Source organism: Triticum aestivum, chromosome 2D (assembly GCF_018294505.1).
Source record: "Triticum aestivum cultivar Chinese Spring chromosome 2D, IWGSC CS RefSeq v2.1, whole genome shotgun sequence".
NCBI classification, from domain to species: Eukaryota; Viridiplantae; Streptophyta; class Magnoliopsida; order Poales; family Poaceae; genus Triticum; species Triticum aestivum.
The window spans coordinates 108968061-108990986 of record NC_057799.1 but is presented as its reverse complement, the minus strand read 5'-3'; the positions used below and the strand labels follow the sequence as shown (position 1 = coordinate 108990986).

General features: G+C 45.0%; 2 protein-coding genes and 1 non-coding gene across 3 annotated transcripts; all 3 read left to right on the top strand.

Moving 5' to 3' along the window:
* The first annotated feature begins 360 nt into the window (after positions 1-360).
* On the top strand, positions 361-434 carry TRNAI-AAU (transfer RNA isoleucine (anticodon AAU)). The gene has a single exon. It is a non-coding gene; the product is annotated as a tRNA-Ile (tRNA).
* Positions 435-8331: 7897 nt separating this feature from the next.
* On the top strand, positions 8332-12399 carry LOC123051987 (exosome complex component RRP41-like). The gene is made up of 7 exons (XM_044475001.1): positions 8332-8630; positions 9751-9829; positions 10445-10547; positions 10649-10769; positions 11315-11403; positions 11499-11648; positions 11728-12399. The coding sequence occupies exons 1-7, from the start codon at positions 8474-8476 to the stop codon at positions 11815-11817; spliced, it is 789 nt and encodes a 262-aa protein (XP_044330936.1). The 5' UTR covers positions 8332-8473; the 3' UTR covers positions 11818-12399.
* A 397-nt stretch (positions 12400-12796) lies between these two features.
* LOC123051986 (29 kDa ribonucleoprotein A, chloroplastic) lies at positions 12797-15078 on the top strand. Its single transcript, XM_044475000.1, has 4 exons — positions 12797-13216; positions 13884-13985; positions 14313-14630; positions 14753-15078. Exons 1-4 carry the CDS (start codon positions 12869-12871, stop codon positions 14819-14821), a joined length of 837 nt encoding a protein of 278 aa, XP_044330935.1. The 5' UTR covers positions 12797-12868; the 3' UTR covers positions 14822-15078.
* The last annotated feature ends 7848 nt before the right edge of the window (positions 15079-22926 follow it).

Here is a 22926-nt window from a genome sequence, read left to right as displayed (position 1 = left end):
TTCAAATCATAAAGGCCTATTAGCTCAGCTGGTTAGGGCGTAGTGCTAATAACGCGAAGGTCTCAAACCTGCATGGGCCTTTTTTTTTCTTAATATTATTGTTTGTAACAGTTATCCATATTTTTTAGGCTGTTTCCCTTTCAGCCTCTTCATATTTCTAAGAACGGGCCGAGCCCAATATCGAAATCCAGAGCTCGTAGGCCGGCCCATTTAGCACAAGGTGATCTAATGCACTGTAGCGAACTATATTTTTTTCTTTGCTCCCCTAAAAAAATATTTGCTAAAAAAGCTAGGAGTATATATTTTCCTGATTCTAAAAACAAACCTATATAATATTCATTTTTTCCTTTATATCAGAAAGGCCTATTAGGTCAGCTGGTTAGAGCGTCGTGCTAATAACGTGAAGGTTGCAGGTTCGAAACCTGCATGGGCCAACTTACTTTTAAATTTTTATTAATATTTATTGTTTGTAACAGTTTTACATAATTTTTTAGCAGTTTCCCTTTCAGCCTCTATATATTTCTAACTTCTAAGAGCAGGCCGAGCCCAATATCGAAATTCAGTGTCTCACGCACAAGGAGAGCTCGGAGGGCCGGCCCATTTAGCACAAGGTGGGCTAATGCACTTTAGCGAATTATATTTTTTTTCTTTGCTCCCTTAAAAAAAACTTTGCTAAAAAACTATATATTTTCCTGATTCTAAAAAAACTATATATTTTCCTTTTTATTCTCACTAGCAAAAATGCCCGTGCGTTGCAGCGGAAGCAAAAAAATATCAGCCGTTTTCCTTTTTTTGGTTTGAGAAAAAAGGTAGGAAACGAAAACAGGAGGTGCAGTTCGAGCCCAATATCAAAATTCAGTGTTCTCACGCACAAGGAGAGAACTCGGAGGGGCGGCCCATTTAGCACAAGGTGAGCTAATGCACTGTAGCGAATTATATTTTTTCTTTGCTCCCCTAAAAAATCTTTGCTAAAAAAGCTATATATTTTCTTGATTCTAAAAAAATATATATTTTCTTTTTTGTTCTCACTAGCAAAAATGCCCGTGCGTTGCAGCGGAAGCAAAAAAATATTAGCCGTTTTCCTTTTTTTGGTTTGAGAAAAAAAGGTAGGAAAACCAAAACGGGAGGTGCAGTCCAGCTAGGAAAAAATCGGTGGGGGTATGGAGGTCATGAGTTGGGGTGGAGATGGATGGATGAGACGACATATATATTTGCCTTTAATAGTATGAATATTATGGCCACAGGGATCAACTTTCTTATTGCCTAAGAGATTAGATAAGGAAAGATGGCAAACCAATGCTTATAGATTCGGAGATCAACTTCTAACGCTTTGTCTGAGTCAATCCTATGACCACTTTCGTCCGAAACATGAATTCTAGCCTATCTAAGTCAGAGAAGGTGCTAACCACTGTCTTTGTTGTTTGTTACTAGTCCATAGTACTTGGATCCCAACAAATTATTGTTGTATGTACACAACTGGGTCGGGCCAGTAATAAAGCTTCATGTTTTATTGCAAGATCTCCATGAAAGAACACGATTGTTGCGTGAGCTGAGCATTTGTAGTCCGTGATATTGAGGAGTGAAGTCATGGTGAACATGCGCCTATAGTCAGTCAAGGAGATCGTGAGTGAGCATGAAGAACCCAATAGGAAACATCACCTTCGGCCACGAACGCCGAGAAGCGAATGTTGGTGCACACAATACAAAAAGAGTTGAAAACAAACCTTGAACTTGTAGACACAAGCTAAATCGAACCCTGAACACCTAATTCCCCAAATTAGCAAAACCGAACTCTCTTATCTCGGTCTATTCTGAACCTTAAGAGTGTTTAGCTGGTATTTGCTGATGTGGCAAGTCAAACCCTGAGATTATTGACTGAGTCGTGCGTTCCTCCGTTTGTTCTGATTGCTGCTTGTCTTAGGCTTCCCCCTTTTTTCTTTCATTTTCATTTCCTTTTATTTATTCACCTGTTTTCTTCCTTTTTTTTACTTTTTCTTTGTTATATATTTTCTTTTATTTTTGTCTCGGTTTTATCATGGTTTTCTTGTTCTCTTTTGTTTCCTTCTCCTTTTCTTGTGTTTTTTATGTTTTCTTTCTTAGTTTTTCTTTTTTTTTCTGTTTCAGTTTTATTTGAGTTTCTTTTCAACACAAGTCCACATTTTTCGTATACATCAACTACATTTTAAACACATGTTCGACAATTTTCACGGTTAATGTTTTTTACGAATATATGTTTGATGCCAATTTTCCCTTCTTATACACATCCTACATTTTTATATACAAATAGGAACATTTTTTATACACATAATTAACATTTTTAAATACATGATTAACATTTTTAAATATGTTTTTATATCCACTTTTTTATACACCTTCTACATTATTGTATACATCAGAAACATTGTTTAATATTTCTAGAATACATGATGAACATTTTTTCATATTTATGTTTTAATGTCTATTTTTTCCATACACGTTGTACATTTTTCATATACGTTATAACCATTTTTATGCATGTTTAACATTTTTTTAATATATTATTAGCATTTTTCATTTTATGTTTGGAAGTCTACCTTTTTAAAACACATTGTACATTTACACACACCTTGTACATTTTTTGTATACATGAGAAACATTTTTTATATATGTTTAATAAAAATAAATGCATGATTAACATTTTTAATAATTATTTTTTATATACTTTGTACATTTTTGTATATATTAGAAACATTTTTTGTACATGTCTACCATTTTTCAAAATTTTATGTCAAATGTATATATATTTATAAAGGACATGGGGCATGAAGGTAATTACTCCCAGGTGATAGTATATATTTTCCTTACTTATAAATATAAATATATATGCATATTCCAAATATACACAAAACAAGGATGGACGGGGTGGACCGCTATGGGCAAGTCCAACTTCTACGCACGAGCCGCGCCCAACCGGCCATTTCTGTCAGCGGAAATGAACAATCCTGGTTCGACTCCATGTCGACAATCCTTGTTTGGGAAAATATGTTAACCGTGAAAATTATTAAACGTGTATTAAAAAATGTATATGAAATTTGTTAAACGTAAAAGTCTGTTTTTTTGCGGGTAATCCCAGTCTAAAGTTTTCACAGTTTCTCGTGCCTCCCATGGGTGCCGCAGCCGGTCTACCTAGTGTTCTGTGATCTTAGGGCCATGAAGGCAAGGTGGATCCCGGTGCTTGCCGATGGGAGAACTCCGTTTTTCATGTTTTTTTAGTTTTGTTAGGGGTTTGTGTCCTGCTCAAAGAGGCGAAACGATAACGACTCTATGAAGATGGAATAAAATTCTCCCCACCTAGTCCTCGTCCCGGTGGAGTTTCTAGCATAGTCGGAGGGCTGTGGACATTTGTCTCCGGCGGATCTTGCGGGATTTCGGTCGGCGTTTGTCTTTGGTGGGTTCACATGGATCTTGTCTTCATTCGTCTGTGTTCGTGTGTCTATAGGCTGGATCCTTTTGATATACGCTTTTCTTCATCGGCGGCGGTTGTTGTTCTGGTGTGCTATTTTTATAGGGCCTTAGCTCGACAACTTCCCGCCTATCTAGTATAATAAAGTTTGCTCGGCTCCAATGAGGGAGGGGCGAAGACGGCGGCGCGCCTTCGGCTCGCTCCAGTACTTGTATTCGTTGTTAGGTGGTCTACGGATCTATCTTTCTGGTGTTTTTTTACTATTTTTTTTTAGGAAAGGCCATCATGGTTAGCTTTATTGATTAACACATGAAGATACATCATCTACGAGCTTGCTCACCAGACAATCCGGAGGCTCGTCTGTCCAACTAGAAGAAAGTTTATTACAATAACTAAAATTAGCTAGCACATGCGCCGCTTGATTTGCCGATCGAAAACAATGCTTAAAGTTGACCTTCTCAATCAAGGTAGAGATGTCCACACATTCCGTGAATATCGCTGCCGCTGCGTCCCACCAAGTACTCTGACCGGAGCAACAGTTGATCACCGTTAGAGAGTCGGATTCCGCTTCAACTCGCTGGAACCCTAGGCTATTTGCCAAGTGCAGTCCATCTCTCATCGCCATTGCCTCTGATGTCATTGTGTCCGCTACATATGGGATAAACTTACATTGAGCTGCAAGGAAAATACCTCGTTCATCTCTAATAATTGCTGCCGTGGCTCCAACTCCTTCCTCCGCAAAAAAGGTCGCGTCCACATTAAGTTTGATGAACTTTGGGTCTGGCTTCAACCATCTTTCCTCTTCTGTCACAACTATCTTCTCCATGGCTCGTTGATAGTTGCTTGTAATTGCCAAGACCGACAAAGGCCATCTTACCACCTGCAGGCAACTCTCATTATGTGTTATAAGGCGGCGTGTCCACCAGAGATACCAACATCCCACCACTACTACATGTTTAATCTCCAATGTCGACATTAGAGGTAGTGGCGTCCGATCAATAGACAAGATATACTCCATAATAACCGACCCAGATCTATCAACATTTGTTGCGGTGTTGATAAAATCTGTCAATCCAAGTCGGCTCCACATACCTATTGAGTGAATACACGTGAAGAATAGATGGCGAATATCTTCAGAGCTCTGGTGGCAAATTGGGCACCCTCCAATTGCCCCAACGTGTCTATTAGCGAGTATACCTTTTAGGGGTAGAATTCCGTGCAGTAAACGCGGGCAAAATATTGAAAACTTTACGAGGAATTTGCAGCTTCCATAATTACTCCATACCGCTGGAGTAGCAAAACCTCCCGATCGGCTGGTGTCATTTGCATGCGCCCCAAATTTATGTAACCATTGGATTCGACAAGCTGTTCGAATGGAGAACATCCCTTTTTTATCGGGGTGCCATGCGATGAAATCGTCAAAGGCATGAAGACTTAAGGGGATTTGCAGAATCCTTCGAGCATCGACGGGATTAAAAATCATATTAATGAGTTGTTCGTCCCAAAGTCCTGTGTGAGGATCAATCAAGTCACTCACCACCGATACAACTGCTTGACCTCTGGGCGTGATGATCATTCTATTGGGACTAGAAGGAATCCATGGATCCGACCATATGTTGATTTCATTCCCATTGCCCACTCTCCAAATATAGCCTTTTTTAAACACTTCAAGACCTTTCATGATGCTTTGCCAAGTGAACGAAGCCCCATTTTTTAGAGATGCTTGTAAGAGGCCTCCATTTGGAAAGTATTTTGCCTTAAGAACTCGTGCACAAAGTGACTCAGGTGAAGTAATAAGTCTCCAACATTCCTTAGCTAGCATTGCCAAATTAAACGAGTATAGATCTCTGAAGCCCATACCACCTTCACTCTTTGGGTAACACAATTTCCACCAAGAATACCAATGCATTTTCTTATTTTCCTCATCATCTCCCCACCAGAAACTAGCAATAATATCTGTGATTTCCTTGCAAATACCTTTTGGTAGACAAAAGACAAACATAGCAAAAACAGGAATAGCTTGTGCCACAGCTTTAAGAAGAATTTCTTTACCTCCAACTGATAATTGTTTTCCCATCCATCCTTGGATTCTTTGTTTAATCATTTCAATGAAGTGCTTGAAACAGTCACTACGATCAGCTCGCTACCATAGCCGGAAGGCCTAGGTACTTATCAGATAGTGCCTCAGTATCAATATGTAATTGTTGGCAAACTTCAGATCTTGAAACTGCATTGGTATTAGGACTGAAAAAAACAGTAGACTTTGCCAAACTTACCAATTGTCCAGAATTTTGGCAATAGTTATCTAGTACTTGCTGTAAGGAAGCTGCATTCAAAACATCCGCGCTCATGAGAATCAAAGAATCGCCAGCAAATAAAAGGTGTGAGACTGACGGTGCATTCCTGCACACTTTAATTCCCTCGATGCCACCAGCTTCTTTTTCATACTACAATAGACTAGAAAGACCTTCTACACAAAGGAGAAATAGATAGGGAGAAAGGGGGTCTCCCTGCCTAATTCCTCTAGTAGGTATGAATATCTCAGTTTCTTGTGAATTGTACGTTACTTTGTATCTTACAGATCCAACACAAGCCATCATCATTTCCACAAAACTTTCATGAAATCCCAACTTCAACATCATATTCCTCAGAAACACCCATCTACTCGATCATATGCTTTATGCATATCCAACTTGACTGCACATAGACCTGATTGGCCCACTCTTTTATTTTTATTTTATGAATACATTCATAAGCGATGATAATGTTATCAGTAATGAGCCTCCCAGGAACAAAGGCACTTTGGGTTGGAGAAATAATATCAGGAAAAACTGTTTTCAATCGAGCAGCAAGCATCTTTGATATAATCTTGTACAAAACATTGCAAAGGCTAATAGGTCTGAATTGAGTTACCATCTCTGGAGAGTCAACTTTAGGAACCAAAACAATCGTTGTATCATTCCATTCAGCTGGGATCTGCCTTGAAATAATTGCAATAAGAACTTCTTGGGTTATCTCCTCCCCTAATATATGCCAGTATTTTTTGAAAAAGACTGCATGGAGGCCATCAGGCCCTGGTGCCTTAAGATCACCGATGCTAAAAACAGCTTTACGAACATCATCCGGAGTATAAGGAGCTAATAACATGTTGTTCATCTGAGCTGTAACTTTGGAATTGACCTTAACAAGAATAGATGGATCGGTGTATTGTACCTCCGATGTAAAAAGGTTGGAGAAGTAACTCTGAATATGTGGGTTTAGTTCCGTTCTACCTTCCATCCAATTTCCATCCGAGTCTTTCAACTTTTTGATAAAATTTCTTTTTCTCCTTGCCGAAGCATAGGCTTGAAAGAAGCCCGTATTTCTATCACCATTTTTCAGCCACGAAATACGTGACATTTGCATCATATGAATTTCTTCAAGTTTTAGTAGGTATTCAATCAGCTCTGAAAGCTCTTTGCGCGCTTCTTCACTGTCGTCAATAATTGGGCCTCTTATCACCCTCTCAAGATCACGCTGCGCCTTACGGAGGCGCTGTTTAGGTTTCTTCAAAACCCTCTGGTCCCAATCGTAGAACATCGCATGCATGCGATTTAACTTCTCATAAACCGAGTTGGCTGTAGGGTCCGATCCTACTTTCTGCCAAGCGTCCATTACAGTATCATTGAACTTTGCTTCTCGCAACCACCTCGACTCAAATCTCATTGGTCTTGCATCGCCATGAACGGGCACAATATAGTGTTCAGTGTTGACCAACAATGGTCTATCATCCGAGTTGTTGTACTGCAAGTTTTCCAAAGCTGCCATGGGAAAAAGGTTCGCCCATGCTTTATTCACCAAACCCCTGTCTAGTCGTTTTCGGATCCGTCCTCGATGCCATGTGAATTTATCACCCAAAAAACCCATATCCCTTAGCTCACAATCATCAATAGCATTCTAAAATGCATGCATATACTGTTGTGGGCGTGGATTCCCACCCTCTTTTTTTTTGTAGAAACTGAATTTCGTCTGAGTCCCCGATCAGCAACTAGGGAAGATTGTGAGCATGATGGAAATGGCGCATGCGACCCCAGGTTTTGTACTTGTTTTCCCATCTAAATTCACCATACATGCCCGTAAGTCTCCACACCAAGCTATTTGAGTCTTCCACTATCACGTCTATATACATCGGATCTAGGCTCAGATGCTGCACTTTGATTTCCTTTTTCCAAAACAAGATCAGTCCTCCCTTTCTACCATCTTCAGGGCACACAAACTTTTGGTCCATGTGCAATCTCTTTCTCAAACACTCCGATGGATAACTTTCAAGATGTGTACAAAAACATCACCTCAGGGTTGCATGCTCGCTGGACATCCAGTAGAGTTCGAACTGCCGCGGCGCTCCCAAGCCCGCGACAATTCCAACTCAAGACTTTCATGACGACCGGCCCGCCTACGACGAGGAGACCGTATACCCGGTATTCGACAACGAAGAAACTCTCGGTCGGCGTAGCCGCCGGAGGATAGCAGATCTCCTCTTTACAACGGAGATGAACGAAGAGAACTCACGGTCGACGGAGTCGCCCGAGGACATCAAATCCTAGCTTCCTCTGCTAGGGACAGAAAACTAAGAAGGTAGTACCTCGTCAGTACATCAATCCAGCTTCACGAGAAGGCCACAGCCCACAGGATCAGCGGCCGTCGCCGGCGGCGGCGACGCGCTAAACCTAATCGTCAGGAACTTCGCTTCCGGAAAAAACACTTCCTTTTTTTATACGTTAATGAATAGATCGGTAGTTTTCTAAAAGAAAAAAAAACAAGAAAAAACTGGGTCGAGGCCTGAGGTCCGGGGGTGCCCTGGCCGGTCGCAGGTTCCACTGGTAATCGACTGGGTCGAACCGGAGCCGAGCTGTATGTTTTCAGTTTATACGAATCTAAAAGCAGCGACCTCATCCCTCCACCCTCGCCGTAACAGCACAGACAAGCCCTAGGGTTTTAGCACTGCTCGAGCGCGCGGCCGGCGACGCAGACCCGCAGACACACTTTCCGGCCATGTCGGCGGCGGCAGCAGCTGCGGACACGTACTCCCCGGCCGCGGAGGCTGGGAGCAAGCGCCGGGAGAGGAGGGAGGAGCTGCGGCGCCACCTCGCCGAGGACGCCGATTGGCCCCGCGCCGACGGCCGCTCCTTGCACGACTGCCGCCCCGCATGTAACTACCCCACTCCTGCATCTCTCTATGTTATTCCGTGTGTGCATACCTCTGTATAATGCTCTGCTTCGTGCTGAACAATCTCTGTTGGCCGCCTGTCCCTTAGCTTGGACAGCACCTGTGGTGTTCGACGTTATGCCTGAACAGTGAGCGCATGTCTGATGCAACGCTGATATCCAGTTCTTTGGGTTCTGCGGTCTTTTATGATTTGTACTGTGGAATGCCTGTATGACCACAGCGTTTTTTGCGTGTCCTGTGTCATGTATGCTGCCGTATCTCTTGACAGACATGTTGCTTGACATGGCTTGCTGCCTGGCGTTCCTTGTGCACTCCTGGGCTAGTGGTTTATTCAGGCTAAAGTTTTTTAGCATCGATGTTCTGAATGGTAATTTTTTCCTGAGGGTGCTTGACAGATACTTTATAAATTTGAATTGGATCCATGGCTATGAGCCACTTGCACTTTCAGCTGTTTAGATGATGGAAGTCCTGGATTTCATGCTTTCGGGGTGATTCTCTAGTATTCAGCCAAAGGCTGTTCCTTCGGAGAATTACCATTCAACACTTTCAGGTGTTCCTTTGGAGAATCTGTACTCTGCTATCTGCTTCTGCAGATGATGATATAATGCTATTGCTCTTGGGGAATAGTGAAGGTTTAAGACAGTTTGCCCTAGATGATGATTGTCTACAGCATTCTAGATGTGTCCTGCTGGCTTTTCTAGCCTGCACTTGCCTTACACTGATGTTGTGCTTTTCTGACTTGCAAAGTGTTGAACACGACGGATTTATGCTTAGCCTTGTGCCAGTTTTTTCCGTGCTTGATTTTAGTTATAAAATGTTCAAAACATGGTGATTTGTAGATATATGCTAAACCAGTTTGCTTGTGGTAAATCTTCACAAAATCTTCAGGGCAGCACACAAATTTGTTTTATGTATTATCATGATATATAACATGCTTGCACACATTTCTTTGATATATCATCTGAAAGTGTGCTTCACGGCTCTCCCTTTCTCTTCTTTTAACCTTGGCTAGAACATATTGCTTGTTGTTCTATAAACTATGTAGTCGAAACTGTGTGTATCTTCAGTTCTGAGTCATTTATGATTTAATTGTATGTTGCAGTTATGCAAACAGGGCCAACTACTGCTGCATCAGGGTCTGCTTACGCAGAATTTGGGAAGACAAAGGTCATTGTGTCAGTGTAAGTTTAACATCATTTATATTTTTTCATTTTATGTATGATGTATTACAACATAAATTTAGAAGTGTGCCAAATTCATCCTTCGAAGTTATTCCAGATTTGACAATTTAGTAGTCATCTGAGTGTTCGTGGAATCAAATATTACAAAGTTAAGGTCAACTGATATATATTTACAAGTTCTTTGTTTGAACTCAAAAATGCATATTTTTGCTAAGCAACCAAGAACATCATGTTCATCTTGAAACAGTGTATTTCCTATCATTCTGAGTGTGCAAACACATGTAAGTACTAAGTATTTTCTAATCTTGTGCTATTATCATTTATCACTTTGGAGTTTTGACTACATGGCTAAACCTTTCTCACTGGGCAAATCACAAATTCAGAAAGATATCTTGAACTTTGAAGTCCTTCAGCTTCAGCATGTGCTTCCTAGCTTTGTAGTGAATTCGGTGTATCCTGTTAGCGAGCTTGTTGAATTGTGCAGTTTTTCAGGACTCGTACAATAGACCCAAAGTGATCGGACCCTGCGCAAGCGGGAGCTATGTGCACCGGGCTGCCCTTTGTTTCCTATTGATTGATTGGTTAGTCATGTTTATTTGATTGCCATCTTTGCAGGTTTGGCCCAAGGGAGAGCAAGAAAGCAATGCTGTACAGTGACACTGGTAGGCTCAATTGCAGTGTGAGCTATACGACTTTTGCTACTGGTATACGTGGACAGGTGTGCTGTTTAATGAGCTTTCATCATTTTATTTGGAGAATATTCCAAGTCACTCACATATATTTGAAAGTAAAGATTGATAGCATGCATCTTCATTTCAGGGGTTGGAAAACAAAGAGTACTCTGGAATGCTTCACAAAGCCCTGGAAGGCGCAGTAATGCTACATACTTTTCCGAAGACAACTGTTGATGTTTTTGCGTTGGTTCTTGAGTCTGGTGGCAGTATGATACTATTCATGACTTTGCTTTTGGTTTCCAGTATATTACACTAGTTACCTATTGCATCTTTCAACTAGGAAATGCTCCTAAATTATTTTTCTAGTGCTTATTCATAAATTGTGTTCATATTCTCACTCATCGTAGTGTCACACTGACACACTATGTTCTTGGTCTTGCAATATAAGAAAGCTAAGTTATTTATATTACTCACAAGTTCATAGTATGAATGTACTGTGTTATTGTAGTATTTACTAATTTGAGGAAAAGTTAACATATTTAGGTATTCCCTCCGATCCGAATTAATTGACGCAATCTCTATACAATGTCCATTTTACATTGTATAGCGGATCGGAGGGATTAGGTATACGTAATGGGTTAATACTTTGAGTCTGCATTTCATCACATTTGCCGATACATACATTTTGTATCTCTTTCCATATTTTATTTGACCGAAGCCTTTATCCCCCACCATTTCTTTCTGCAGTACCATACTTTCTGATAAAGAGAAGCAACTACTTTCATCCTTACTGCCGTCTCTTTCATTTCAGGCGATCTTCCCATTATTATATCTTGTGCTAGTCTTGCATTGGCAGATGCTGGGATCATGATGTATGACCTTGTTACATCAGTATCTGTGGTATGCCCTCACATTCTGTCTGCTTTATGACACATGTACTTATGTCAAGAGATATTTAAACTGGAAGCTGATCAGTTTCAACTTTGATCTGCCAGTCCTGTTTAGGGAAGAATGTCATCATCGATCCAACCTCAGACGAGGAGGCATGGCAAGACGGAGGCCTTATGGTGTCTTACATGCCGGCCCGCAAGGAGATCACACAACTTACGCTGACTGGGGAGTGGACTGATGGCAAAATCACCAATGTATGTTATCTACTGCATTACCTGAGATGATGGCAAAGCAACATCGACTATACTAACTTCTTGCTATGTTCATTAACAGGCGGTAGAGCTCTGTATGGATGCTTGCAGCAAGCTCTGCGAGATATTGCGGGAGCGCTTGAAAGACCCCGCGAGCTTGGCGAGCGAATGACATTTGAGCAGACACATGTTTTCAGATTCGCAACAGATATCCTTAGCTGTAGAGGTTTTGTAGGGAAGGAGGACAGGGCTGATGTTTGGAGGAGCACAATTTACATGGCTGTGGTGATTGTTTCTTTTGGCAAAAGAGCGAATTGTTTAGCCGAGAGAAAATCTTGTAGGTGTGCTAGTCATGTCTTTTAGTATGCATTTGGAACCTGAGACTTTTCGGAACTTTGTATCATTCAATGGATTTAGGGATGCAAATTTGGAACCTATAGGGTATCCTCCAACCCTACTTAGTTCAACCAAATGAACTAAGTTTTCAGAAATGGGGTAAATTCTGAAAATTTAGCTCATTTAGTTGAACTAGGTAGGGTCGGAGGTTACCCTTTAGGTTCCAAATTTGCATCCCTATATGGATTGTTTATGATGTCAAAGCTATTGCCCTGTATTTTGGGCTGACAGCCTGGGACTGGGATCCTAAAAAATTTGTGCTGCTGCTATGTATCTCATCTCGTTGTTGTTTCGGCTGGTACGAGCAGCTTGTTTTTACCACTTTCAACAAGCTAATGCCTCTAAAGTTTTGTGTTTACCTTGAGTAATTTATTACTCTGTTCCTCTTTTTTTTTTCCCTTTTGTTTACCACTTCACCTTCCAGTTGCAGTGGGCTTTATTTTCAGCAAGAATGCCTCTAAAAGAAACATTCTCAACAAGAATACCGGTGCTAACGATGCTTGCTAGTGCATTATCATGAAGTCTAAAAAAAAAATCTTGATAAGTTTGCATTATCCCATCCAATTCCAACAAAATAACACAGCTAGTTTCCAGCTAAACATTTGGCCGGCCTCTCACACTGCCAGTGGGCCACACCCCCTCTCATCCCAACCCAAGAAAAATATCTCCCCAGAGAAATATCCAGCCGTTGGTGTGGCTCATCGGCTGGCCGTCCATCCATCGTCCCCGTACACTATAAAACCCCCTCCACAGTCCATTCCCACACTCACCCCTCCCAAACCCCAGCGGCAGAACCTTATCCCCTGCGAGTCTTATCCCCCTCTGCAATGGCGGCCACCCTCTTCTCCACCGCGCTCTCGCACCACTTCATCCCGCTCCCCTCCGCCGCCAGGCCCGCCGCCGCCTCCGCCTCCTTCGCCTGCGGCCCGCTGCGCGCCGTGTCGGCGCTGCTGGCGCCGCGGAGGCGGCTCCTGCTGCCCGTGGCCGTGGCCGTGTCGTCCGAGTTCGGGACGGAGGACGCCGAGGAGGAGCAGAGCGAGGGCGAGGGCGGGGGCGACTCCGAGGCCGAGTACTCCGAGGACCTCAAGGTCTTCGTCGGCAACCTCCCCTTCACCGTCGACAGCGCGCAGCTCGCCGGGCTCTTCGAGCAGGCCGGCTCCGTCGAGATGGTCGAGGTATAAATTGACAGTCTCTCGTCTTGCTACAAGTTGTAATGGGCTTAAGTTAAATACTCTAATTTCCTAAAAATAATTGTAAACTTCTGCTCGGCATTGCATGGTTGGGATAGAGTCTTCAGGGTCAGGACATTTTGTTTCAGTGTAGTGTCAGGTTATCCGATGGATGTGGAATTGTTGCTGTGTAGACTATTTCTTTAAGGATAAGATAAGATACTGTAAATTGTTTCGGCCTAGAGTAAGTTCGAATTGGTTCAGTACTTCAGGGGCCTCGTAAATCACTACAACAAATGAATGCTCAATTGTAGCAGAGCTGTGCATGGACGTGGAGTTGTTATACTAGTGTAGGTCGTTTTTCTTCAGGATAAGATAAGATGTTGTAAAATGGTCTTGGCTTGAACTAACTTCGAATTGGTTCAGTAAATTACTACAGCAAATCAATGCTCAATTGTAGCAGAGCTGCGCATGGACGTGGAGTTGTTATACTAGTATAGGTTGTTTTTCTTCAGGATAAGATAAGATGTTGTAAAATGATCTCGGCTTGAACTAAGTTCGAATTGCTTCAGTAAATTACTACAGCAAATCAATGCTCAATTGTAGCAGAGCTGCACGCTAAGCCTTGGATAGTTTATTTTTTCAGAATGATATAGTATCTCATTTCTTGCAGGTTGTATACGATAGGATGACCGGACGGAGCCGTGGATTTGGATTCGTCACAATGGGTTCAGCTGAGGAAGTTGCTGCCGCTGTCGAGCAATTCAATGGTTATGTAAGAAGACTTCATCTGTTTTAAACCACCTTATCTTGGTACATTAAATGGGTTTAAATGACTATCTGTGGATAAATTTTATAAGCTGTTGTGAAAAAGTTAGTTCTCTATACATTGTTGGGTGTTTGTTTTTCATGTAGTGTTATGTAGAAATGATGCTCATATATGTTCAGCTTAGTGATACAAATGAAATCTGATTTCCAGCATAATTAAGCCTTGTAGTGCGAACTTTGCTGATTGTTGGGACTATTTGTTTTAGTCTGCATATGTAGTGCAGTTGTTGGAGTATTAGACTGTTGACTAATTGATTTTTATCTCTCACATTAGACGTTCCAAGGAAGACCCCTCAGGGTTAACTCCGGACCACCACCACCCAGAGATGAATTCGCACCCAGAACACCGAGGACCATGGGCGGTGGTGGCGGCGGCGGCGGCAGCTTTGATTCAGCCAACAAGCTCTACGTCGGAAACCTATCCTGGGGCGTCGACAACTCAACGCTCGAGAACCTGTTCAGCGAACAAGGAAAGGTGCTTGATGCCAAGGTCATCTATGACCGTGACAGCGGCAGGTCGAGGGGCTTTGGTTTCGTTACCTATGGCTCTGCTGATGAGGTCAACAATGCAATCTCGAACCTCGACGGCGTGGTAAGTTCTTGTATAGTATTATGTTCAGTGTCGAGTTTGAATTGTTTAATGTGAATTGTACAGTTCCTTCACATTGTTTTCTGAATAGCTATGCTAATTCAGTGCATGATTTTGTTCTGTAGGACCTCGACGGCAGGCAGATCCGGGTTACCGTCGCAGAGTCGAAGCCGAGGGAGCAAAGGCGGTTTTAAGATGTCTGACGCTGGTTAGAGATTAATCATGTGTTCCGTAAGTGTTAGTTTGTAGTTTCTACTACTATTTTCTCGCGGTTGATGAGAGAGACTCGGAAGTGAATTTGTATACCGGAAGATTTTTGTCAGCCGTGCAACTCGTTGCGCCTCTTGATAGAAAAAGTAGAAATTTTGTCAAAGTCATTCTATATGCTTAGCAGCAGAGATGATGTACGATACCATTAAAAACCCTTCTGAATGTTTGTTGATGCTGTGTATGGCTCTCTCTCTATCCCCCCTGGAAACTAAAATGCCTACTGTTTCTCTGAATGTCTTTTTCTAGATGAAGTCCCTACTTTTTGCAAAACAAAAACTCATAAATCCACCGTGAATTTCTGGACTTCTTTGCAAAAAATCTTAAATCCACGTTGTCATTGGTCCCTGCATCCCGTGCGCACTGCGGTCAGCTCTGATGATGCGATCGAGTCGGATCGATGGTCTAACCCTCTTCCTAGTCCGATCATCAACGCTTCTTCCCCACGTTAATTCGAACCGGAAGCCAGTTCAGCCGGGTGTCGGATCACGAGCCTATATATGCCGTGTACGTACATGACATTGGGTGCAATTAGCAAGCGTCGCCATGGGAATTCAGACTCTGCTAGTCTAGGGCATAGAGGTACAGCGACGTAACTACTCTCCATCGATCGTGTAGTAAACTCGACCATGGCTCAGGTCGACGGCGGCCACGCCATCGACATGGACGTCGGCGGAGGCGCCAAACACACGGGGCCTCTCGCAGACCATCAGCTCGCCTCTCCAAGCAATCCAAGCCACGTCATCGACATCGACGTCGGCGGAGCCAAACGCGTCGGCGACAAGCTCGCCACCCCGGCCGATCCCCGCCACGCCGTCGACGTCGACGCGGCGCCCTCCGAGCCGTCCGAGTGCGGGGTGTGCATGGAGCCGCTCGAGTGGGTGGCGATCGGGCCGTGCGGCCACCGCGAGGTCTGCTCGGACTGCGCGGTCCGCATGCGCGTCGGCTCCAAGCCCCAGCACGCCAGCCGCCGGTGCTGCATCTGCAGGGAGCCCTGCCCCACCGTGCTCGTCACCAGGTCCGGCGGTGGCGGGCCGCGGGCGTGCCCCAGGCTGCCGCCGCTGGGCGCGTTCCAGGGGCCGGTGGGCGGCTACTGGTACCACAGCGGCTCGGCGGCCTACTTCGACGACGAGCAGCAGTTCCTGGCGGCCAGGAGGGCGTACTCGAAGGTGGAGGACGGCGCGCGCGACGAGGGCGACGGCTTCGCGCCGGCGTGCCCGTGGCCCTGCTCGCCGCTGGCGACCGGCCTGTTTTACGTGGCTCTCTTTTTGTGGGTTGGCTTTATGGTCGGCGTCAACGCGGGCGTCATACCCTACTGGGGCGCTCATTGACAAGGGTCTGGCTTTAAATTGCTGGACTGAGATCATGTCAAGTCTGAATTCTGATCGGCTATGTTTGACATGGGTGTTGTATTTCGATTTGTTTGCAGAGTATTTGACTCAGTTAGAGCTATAGTTTAGCATCAAGAGGAAACTTTTGTAAAATCACCATGGAAAATTGCTCAAATATCTGTAAGCGACGCTTACTTGGGTCGTGTTACAGTGCTCTGTTAAGAAAAGCGGAGGCCCTGTTCAATATATTCTTTGCTATTTGTAAGTTGTCTGGTTTTGTTGTATATAAGTTGCATCCTTTTACTTGTATTCAGTCACTTCACATCATGTCATGAAAGTGAAACCACATATTTTTTGTCCAAAGAATCATGAAACCACAAATGGGCATATGCGATTTATCTAGAGATTATTTGTTATATGTGCCTAAAAACCATCTAACTTTCAACACTTCCATCCATCCACTATGATGGGCTTCTTTCTTCATGAGCTTTCTCCTTTGACCTCTTATTTTAATCTTCTCTCTTTTTTGACTTGACACTTGGAATTTTATTGACTTAACTTACCATACGCCGCATTAAAATATGTGTGTGTGTGTGGGGGGGGGGGGGGGGGGGCTCGCATTTATCACCATGCCATGGTTTTCAACGACTAGGTTTGCAAAGGCACAAAGCAATTTTTTCCTCGATCGTTTTCTTTCTTCTAGGAGAAGAAAGAAAGGCAATCTTGTCTGCTGCCGCCGTCCCCCGGCGACCTCGGTCATCGGTGGCGAGGGGGGCCATCGGATCCACGCGTGTGGATCATTTTCGGCTCTAGTAGCTTAGGTTTTTGGATTGTTCAATGACATGGCCTCGGCCGTGGCGATGGCGGTGCTGAATAAAGAATCTTCAGATCCTTTCCCGACGAGGCGATCTGTGATATGGTTGGGGTTGAATTTGGAAACCAGTCTGTTCAAGCAATGACGGTGTGGCGGCGGCATCCTCGTGGTGGACTTGTGTCCTCGGGCTCCGCCGTTGCACCGGCATTTGCTCCAGCACCGGCGTGGAGCTTGGGAGGTAGTTGAGGAGCGGATGCAAATTGTGGTCTGCATCGTCGGCATCTGGAATATGTTGTATCATGTGTCTGGATTGTGGTTCGTGGTAGGCATGTATGGTGTCCTCTTCCGACGTCTTAGTCGTACGAGTGTAACAAATCTGAAGTTTGATGGCATGTCTTATTGGAGATATGCCCTAGAGGCAATCATGTATGATGATATTTTCTATGTGTTTATGAATAAAGATAGTCCTTGGACATTATCAATCATGTGTATTAACAAGTACGTGACTTGTTTGTGAGACTATGCATTATATGATGACTGTCCTAAAAGGTCCCTACTCGAAAGGGCTGTGTGGACGTGCAGCCGACTAGACTAGCATATGACACGGTCGATGGTTTGGTCTCACTAGTCATGGAGCATTTGATGCTAACCGGATAATATGGACTCGGAAGGATCTGGTTGGATTCGACATGGTTGGATCTGAGTCGGGCAGACCCAACTATGAGACGCAACGATATATCATCTGTGAGTCTCTAGTACAACGTAACATTTTATGTCCTAAGACTTGAGCTGGCGCATGTACTCGTGATGGTGACAACCCTGCTTTGGGCCGACCAAACGTTACTCCGTAACTGGGTAGTTATAAAGGTAGGTTTCGGACTTTTCCAGACCCATGCTGCGAGACATGGTCGAGCAATATGGGATTTGCCCCTCCGATTAGAAGAGATATACTCTGGGCCCCTCGTGTGATCCAACCAAGATAAACATGGTCAGGCGACAAGGATTATGATATAATTCGGTTTGTGGTCGGCATCAATAGAACGGGAAAGATGTCAGGCTAGCACAAGGATGACAAACTCACCTTAAGCCTGACAACATATATTGTGTGGCAAAGGAAACATAAGTGGGACTCGCATTTATCACCATGCCATGGTTTTCAACGACTCGGTTTGCAAAAGCACAAAGCAATTTTTTCCTCGATCGTTTTCTTTCTTCTAGGAGAAGAAAGAAAGGCAATCTTGTCTGCTGCCACCGTCCCCTGGCAACCTCGGCCATCGGTGGCGGGGGGGGGGGGGGGCACCGGATCCACGCGTGTGGATCATTTTTGGCTTTAGTAGCATAGTTTTTTGGGTTGTTCAATGACATGGCCTCGGCCGTGGCGATGGCGGCGCTGAATAAAGAATCTTCAGATCCTTTCCCGACGAGGCGATCCGTGATATGGTTGGGGTTGAATTTGGAAACCAGTCTGTTCAAGCAATAACGGTGTGGCGGCGGCATCCTCATGGTGGACTTGTGTCCTCGGGCTCCGCCATTGCACCGACATTTGCTCCAGTGCCGGCGTGGAGCTTGGGAGGTAGTTGAGGAGCAGATGCAAATTGTGGTCTGCATCGTCGGCATCTGGAATATGTTGTATCATGTGTCTAGATTGTGGTTCGTGGTAGGCATGTATGGTGTCCTCTTCCGACGTCTTAGTCGTACAGGGGTGACAGATCTGGAGTTTGATGGCATGTCTTATTGGAGATATGCCCTAGAGGCAATCATGTATGATGATATTTTCTATGTGTTTATGAATAAAGATAGTCCTTGGACATTATCAATGATGTATATCAACAAGTACGTGACTTGTTTGTGAGACTATGCATTATATGATGACTGTCCTAAAAGGTCCCTACCCGAAAAGGCTGTGTGGACGTGCAACCGACTAGACTAGCATATGACATGAACAATGGCTTGGTCTCACTAGTCATGGAGCATTTGATGCTAACCGGATAATATGGACTCGGAAGGATCTGGTTGGATTCGACATAGTCGGATCTGAGTCGAGCAGACCCAACTATGAGACGCAACAATATATCATTTGTGAGTCTCTAGTACAACATACATTCTATGTCCTAAGACTTGAGCTGGCGCATGTACTCGTGATGGTGACAACCCTGCTTTGGGCAGACCAAACGTTACTCCGTAACTGGGTAGTTATAAAGGTAGGTTTCAGACTTGTCCAGACCCATGCTGCGAGACATGGTCGAGCAATATGGGATTTGCCCCTCCGATCAGAAGATATATACTCTGGGCCCCTCGTGTGATCCAACCAAGATAAACATGGTCAGGCGACAAGGATTATAATATAATCCGGTTTGTGGTCGGCATCACTAGAACGAGAAAGATGTCGGGCTAGCACAAGGATGACAGACTCACCTTAAGCCTGACAACATATATTGTGTGGCAAAGGAAACATAAGTGTGACATGTAATACAGGTTCGCCAACCGGCTTCATTGTCTACTTGGTGGTCGGCACGCCTTGCTAGAGGCCGCTACCAGCCGAGCAGGTCAGAGGTGATCCGACCTGCGACCAAGCCGACTTGAACCTAAGGGGTCACACGCTTAAGGGAAGGAACCTGTGAGGCTAGATCAAACTCCACAAGTCAGATGTGATCCTACTTGGACTCGGATTTAGGCCAAACAGAATTTGGGCTTTAGGATCCGTGTGAGGCCCACGTGTTGAGCCCATGACGGATGCCTATATATATAGTGGAGGTGCTACACACTCATTGGGTTGATCACTTCGGCGCCGCCACTAGGGCTTTGCATGTGTTGCAAGTAGCCACCTCCACTCGCTGATGACTGTGTGATCGGACCTAGCAGTCTAACACACGGTGTTCCTCCTGCACGTGCGGATACCGTTAGAGGCGGTGCACTTGCGCCACTCCGGTGAACCAATACGTGGAATCCGACGACCGACTGTTCGAGGGAGATTGAACAAGAAGGAGACGATCCACGCGGACGTGCTGCGCCAACTCTACTTCCGCTGCACGACACTGCTCGTCTAGTGGTAAGGATCCATGATTCATCTCTCGTAGCATGTTCTTGGATGTTCTGCAGGTAGGAATTTTTAATTTGCAGTCGCACACCCTGCCGTAAAACCCAACATGTCTAGTGTGTTGCCCTGGTCTGATTCGTTCAATGGAAATGACTTTGTCTTTGGTAAGCCACCTTGGAGGTCCGTAAAGTTGCGTATCAGCAATGGAACCGTGTCGAGCTCGGGTGATGAGCCAATCTGTCATTTTTCCTTTGGTGTCTGCTGTGGTGGCACCGGAGACAGGTCACGGGCGTTGGTGTCAAGCTCAGAGGATTCTTCGGTTTTGATTGTATTTCTCTTTCTTGGCTGGTGTTTCTTTGTGCAGATGCTAGGGTTATGTTCTTTTCAGTTTTATTTGATCAGTGTCTGCTTTATTGTTTTCAATTTGGGCAGATGGATGTCTACGTGCCTTATACTTGTTGGGAATCGTAGCATAATTTAAAATTTTCCTACGCTCACCAAGATGCATCTATGGAGTCTACTAGCAACGAGGGGAAGGGAGTGCATCTACATACCCTTGTAGATCGCGAGCGGAAGCGTTCCAATGAACGTGGATGACGGAGTCGTACTCGCCGTGATCCAAATCACCGATGACCGAGTGCCGAACGGACGGCACCTCCGCGTTCAACACACGTACGGTGCAGCGACGTCTCCTCCTTCTTGATCCAGCAAGGGGGGAGGAGAGGTTGATGGAGATCCAACAGCACGACGGCGTGGTGGTGGATGTAGCGGGTCTCCGGCAGGGCTTCGCCGAGCTTCTGCGAGAGAGAGATAGGTGTTGCAGGGGAGGAGGGAGGCGCCCAAGGCTGTAGGTTGCTGCCCTCCCTCCCCCCTTTATATAGGCCCCTGGGGGGTCCGCCGGCCCTGGGAGATGGGATCTCCAAGGGGGGGGGGGCGGCCAAGGGGGGAAGGGGTGCCTTGCCCCCCAAGGCAAGGGGGAAGCTCCCCCCTAGGGTTCCCAACCCTAGGCGCATGGGGGGAGGCCCAAGGGGGGCGCCCCAGCCCACTAAGGGCTGGTTCCCTTCCACTTTCAGCCCACGGGGCCCTTCGGGATAGGTGGCCCCACCCGGTGGACCCCCGGGACCCTTCCGGTGGTCCCGGTACAATACCGGTAACCCCCGAAACTTTCCCGGTGGCCGAAACTGGACTTCCTATATATAATTCTTCACCTCCGGACCATTCCGGAACCTCTCGTGACGTCCGGGATCTCATCCGGGACTCCGAACAACTTTTGGGTTTCCGCATACATATATCTCTACAACCCTAGCGTCACCGAACCTTAAGTGTGTAGACCCTACGGGTTCGGGAGACATGCAGACATGACCGAGACGCCTCTCCGGTCAATAACCAACAGCGGGATCTGGATACCCATGTTGGCTCCCACATGTTCCACGATGATCTCATCGGATGAACCACGGTGTCGAGGATTCAATCAATCCCGTATGCAATTCCCTTTGTCAATCGGTATGTTACTTGCCCGAGATTCGATCGTCGGTATCCCAATACCTTGTTCAATCTCGTTACTGGCAAGTCTCTTTACTCGTACCGTAATGCATGATCCCGTGACTAACGCCTTAGTCGCATTGAGCTCATTATGATGATGCATTACCGAGTGGGCCCAGAGATACCTCTCCGTCACACGGAGTGACAAATCCCAGTCTCGATCCGTGCCAACCCAACAGACACTTTCGGAGATACCCGTAGTGCACCTTTATAGTCACCCAGTTACGTTGTGACGTTTGGCACACCCAAAGCACTCCTACGGTATCCGGGAGTTGCACGATCTCATGGTCTAAGGAAAAGATACTTGACATTGGAAAAGCTCTAGTAAACGAAACTACACGATCTTTTATGCTATGCTTAGGATTGGGTCTTGCCCATCACATCATTCTCCTAATGATGTGATCCCGTTATCAATGACATCCAATGTCCATAGTCAGGAAACCATGACTATCTGTTGATCAACGAGCTAGTCAACTAGAGGCTTACTAGGGACACGTTGTGGTCTATGTATTCACACATGTATTACGATTTCCGGACAATACAATTATAGCATGAATAATAGACTATTATCATGAACAAAGAAATATAATAATAACCATTTATTATTGCCTCTAGGGCATATTTCCAACAATACTATGATCTTTAGGATACAAATTAGATACGTATTGCCATGCAAAACAACAACACCAGGGATGCAAACTTCCAATTGTGTAACGGAGTTTTTTTTCTTTTTTGCGGGAGAAACTTCTGATTTATTCATAACCAATCATGGCACTAAAAAGAGCTTCAAAGATAACAATAATTACAACCAGGTTTACGGACCATATAGTGATGACTACAAGCCGAAGGGCATGCAACGGCCATCGTCCCTTCATCATTGGAGCTAGGCAGGTCTTGTTGTATTAGGCAGTCGAAAAGTCATCGTGGTAAGACGCCACAGGATCAACGCACCAGAGCAGCAACCATGGCTATTAAAGAGAGTCGTAGATCGAAAGGATCAAACCAATACACCCAAATGAAGACCAGATCTAAATAGATCCACCGATGACCAACACAGACCGTATTCCGCGAGATCCAACGGAGGCACGCCTCCACACACACTCCGACGTTGCTAGACGCACCATCGGGATAGAGATTGAACATGGGAGACATTATTTCTATTGAGGGACATCGCCGCCGCCGCACAACCCCAACCAAGACGTTAAACCTAGCAAGAACGAGAGCGGGGTTCTTCCTGCCTGGCGGTGAAGGGGCCCAGGTCCTTTGCATCTCCATGGCCCGAAGGCCGTCGAAGATGGGGCAGACCGG

Bases quoted from the DNA above. Each gene is read 5' to 3' on its own strand.
- LOC123051987 (XM_044475001.1), top strand. From the start codon at position 8,474: ATGTCGGCGGCGGCAGCAGCTGCGGACACGTACTCCCCGGCCGCGGAG. The intron at 9,830-10,444 runs GTAAGTTTAACA...CCATCTTTGCAG, and splicing joins ACAAAGGTCATTGTGTCAGT to GTTTGGCCCAAGGGAGAGCA. The intron at 11,649-11,727 runs GTATGTTATCTA...GTTCATTAACAG, and splicing joins CTGATGGCAAAATCACCAAT to GCGGTAGAGCTCTGTATGGA.
- LOC123051986 (XM_044475000.1), top strand. From the start codon at position 12,869: ATGGCGGCCACCCTCTTCTCCACCGCGCTCTCGCACCACTTCATCCCG. The intron at 13,217-13,883 runs GTATAAATTGAC...CATTTCTTGCAG, and splicing joins GCTCCGTCGAGATGGTCGAG to GTTGTATACGATAGGATGAC. The intron at 14,631-14,752 runs GTAAGTTCTTGT...TTTGTTCTGTAG, and splicing joins TCTCGAACCTCGACGGCGTG to GACCTCGACGGCAGGCAGAT.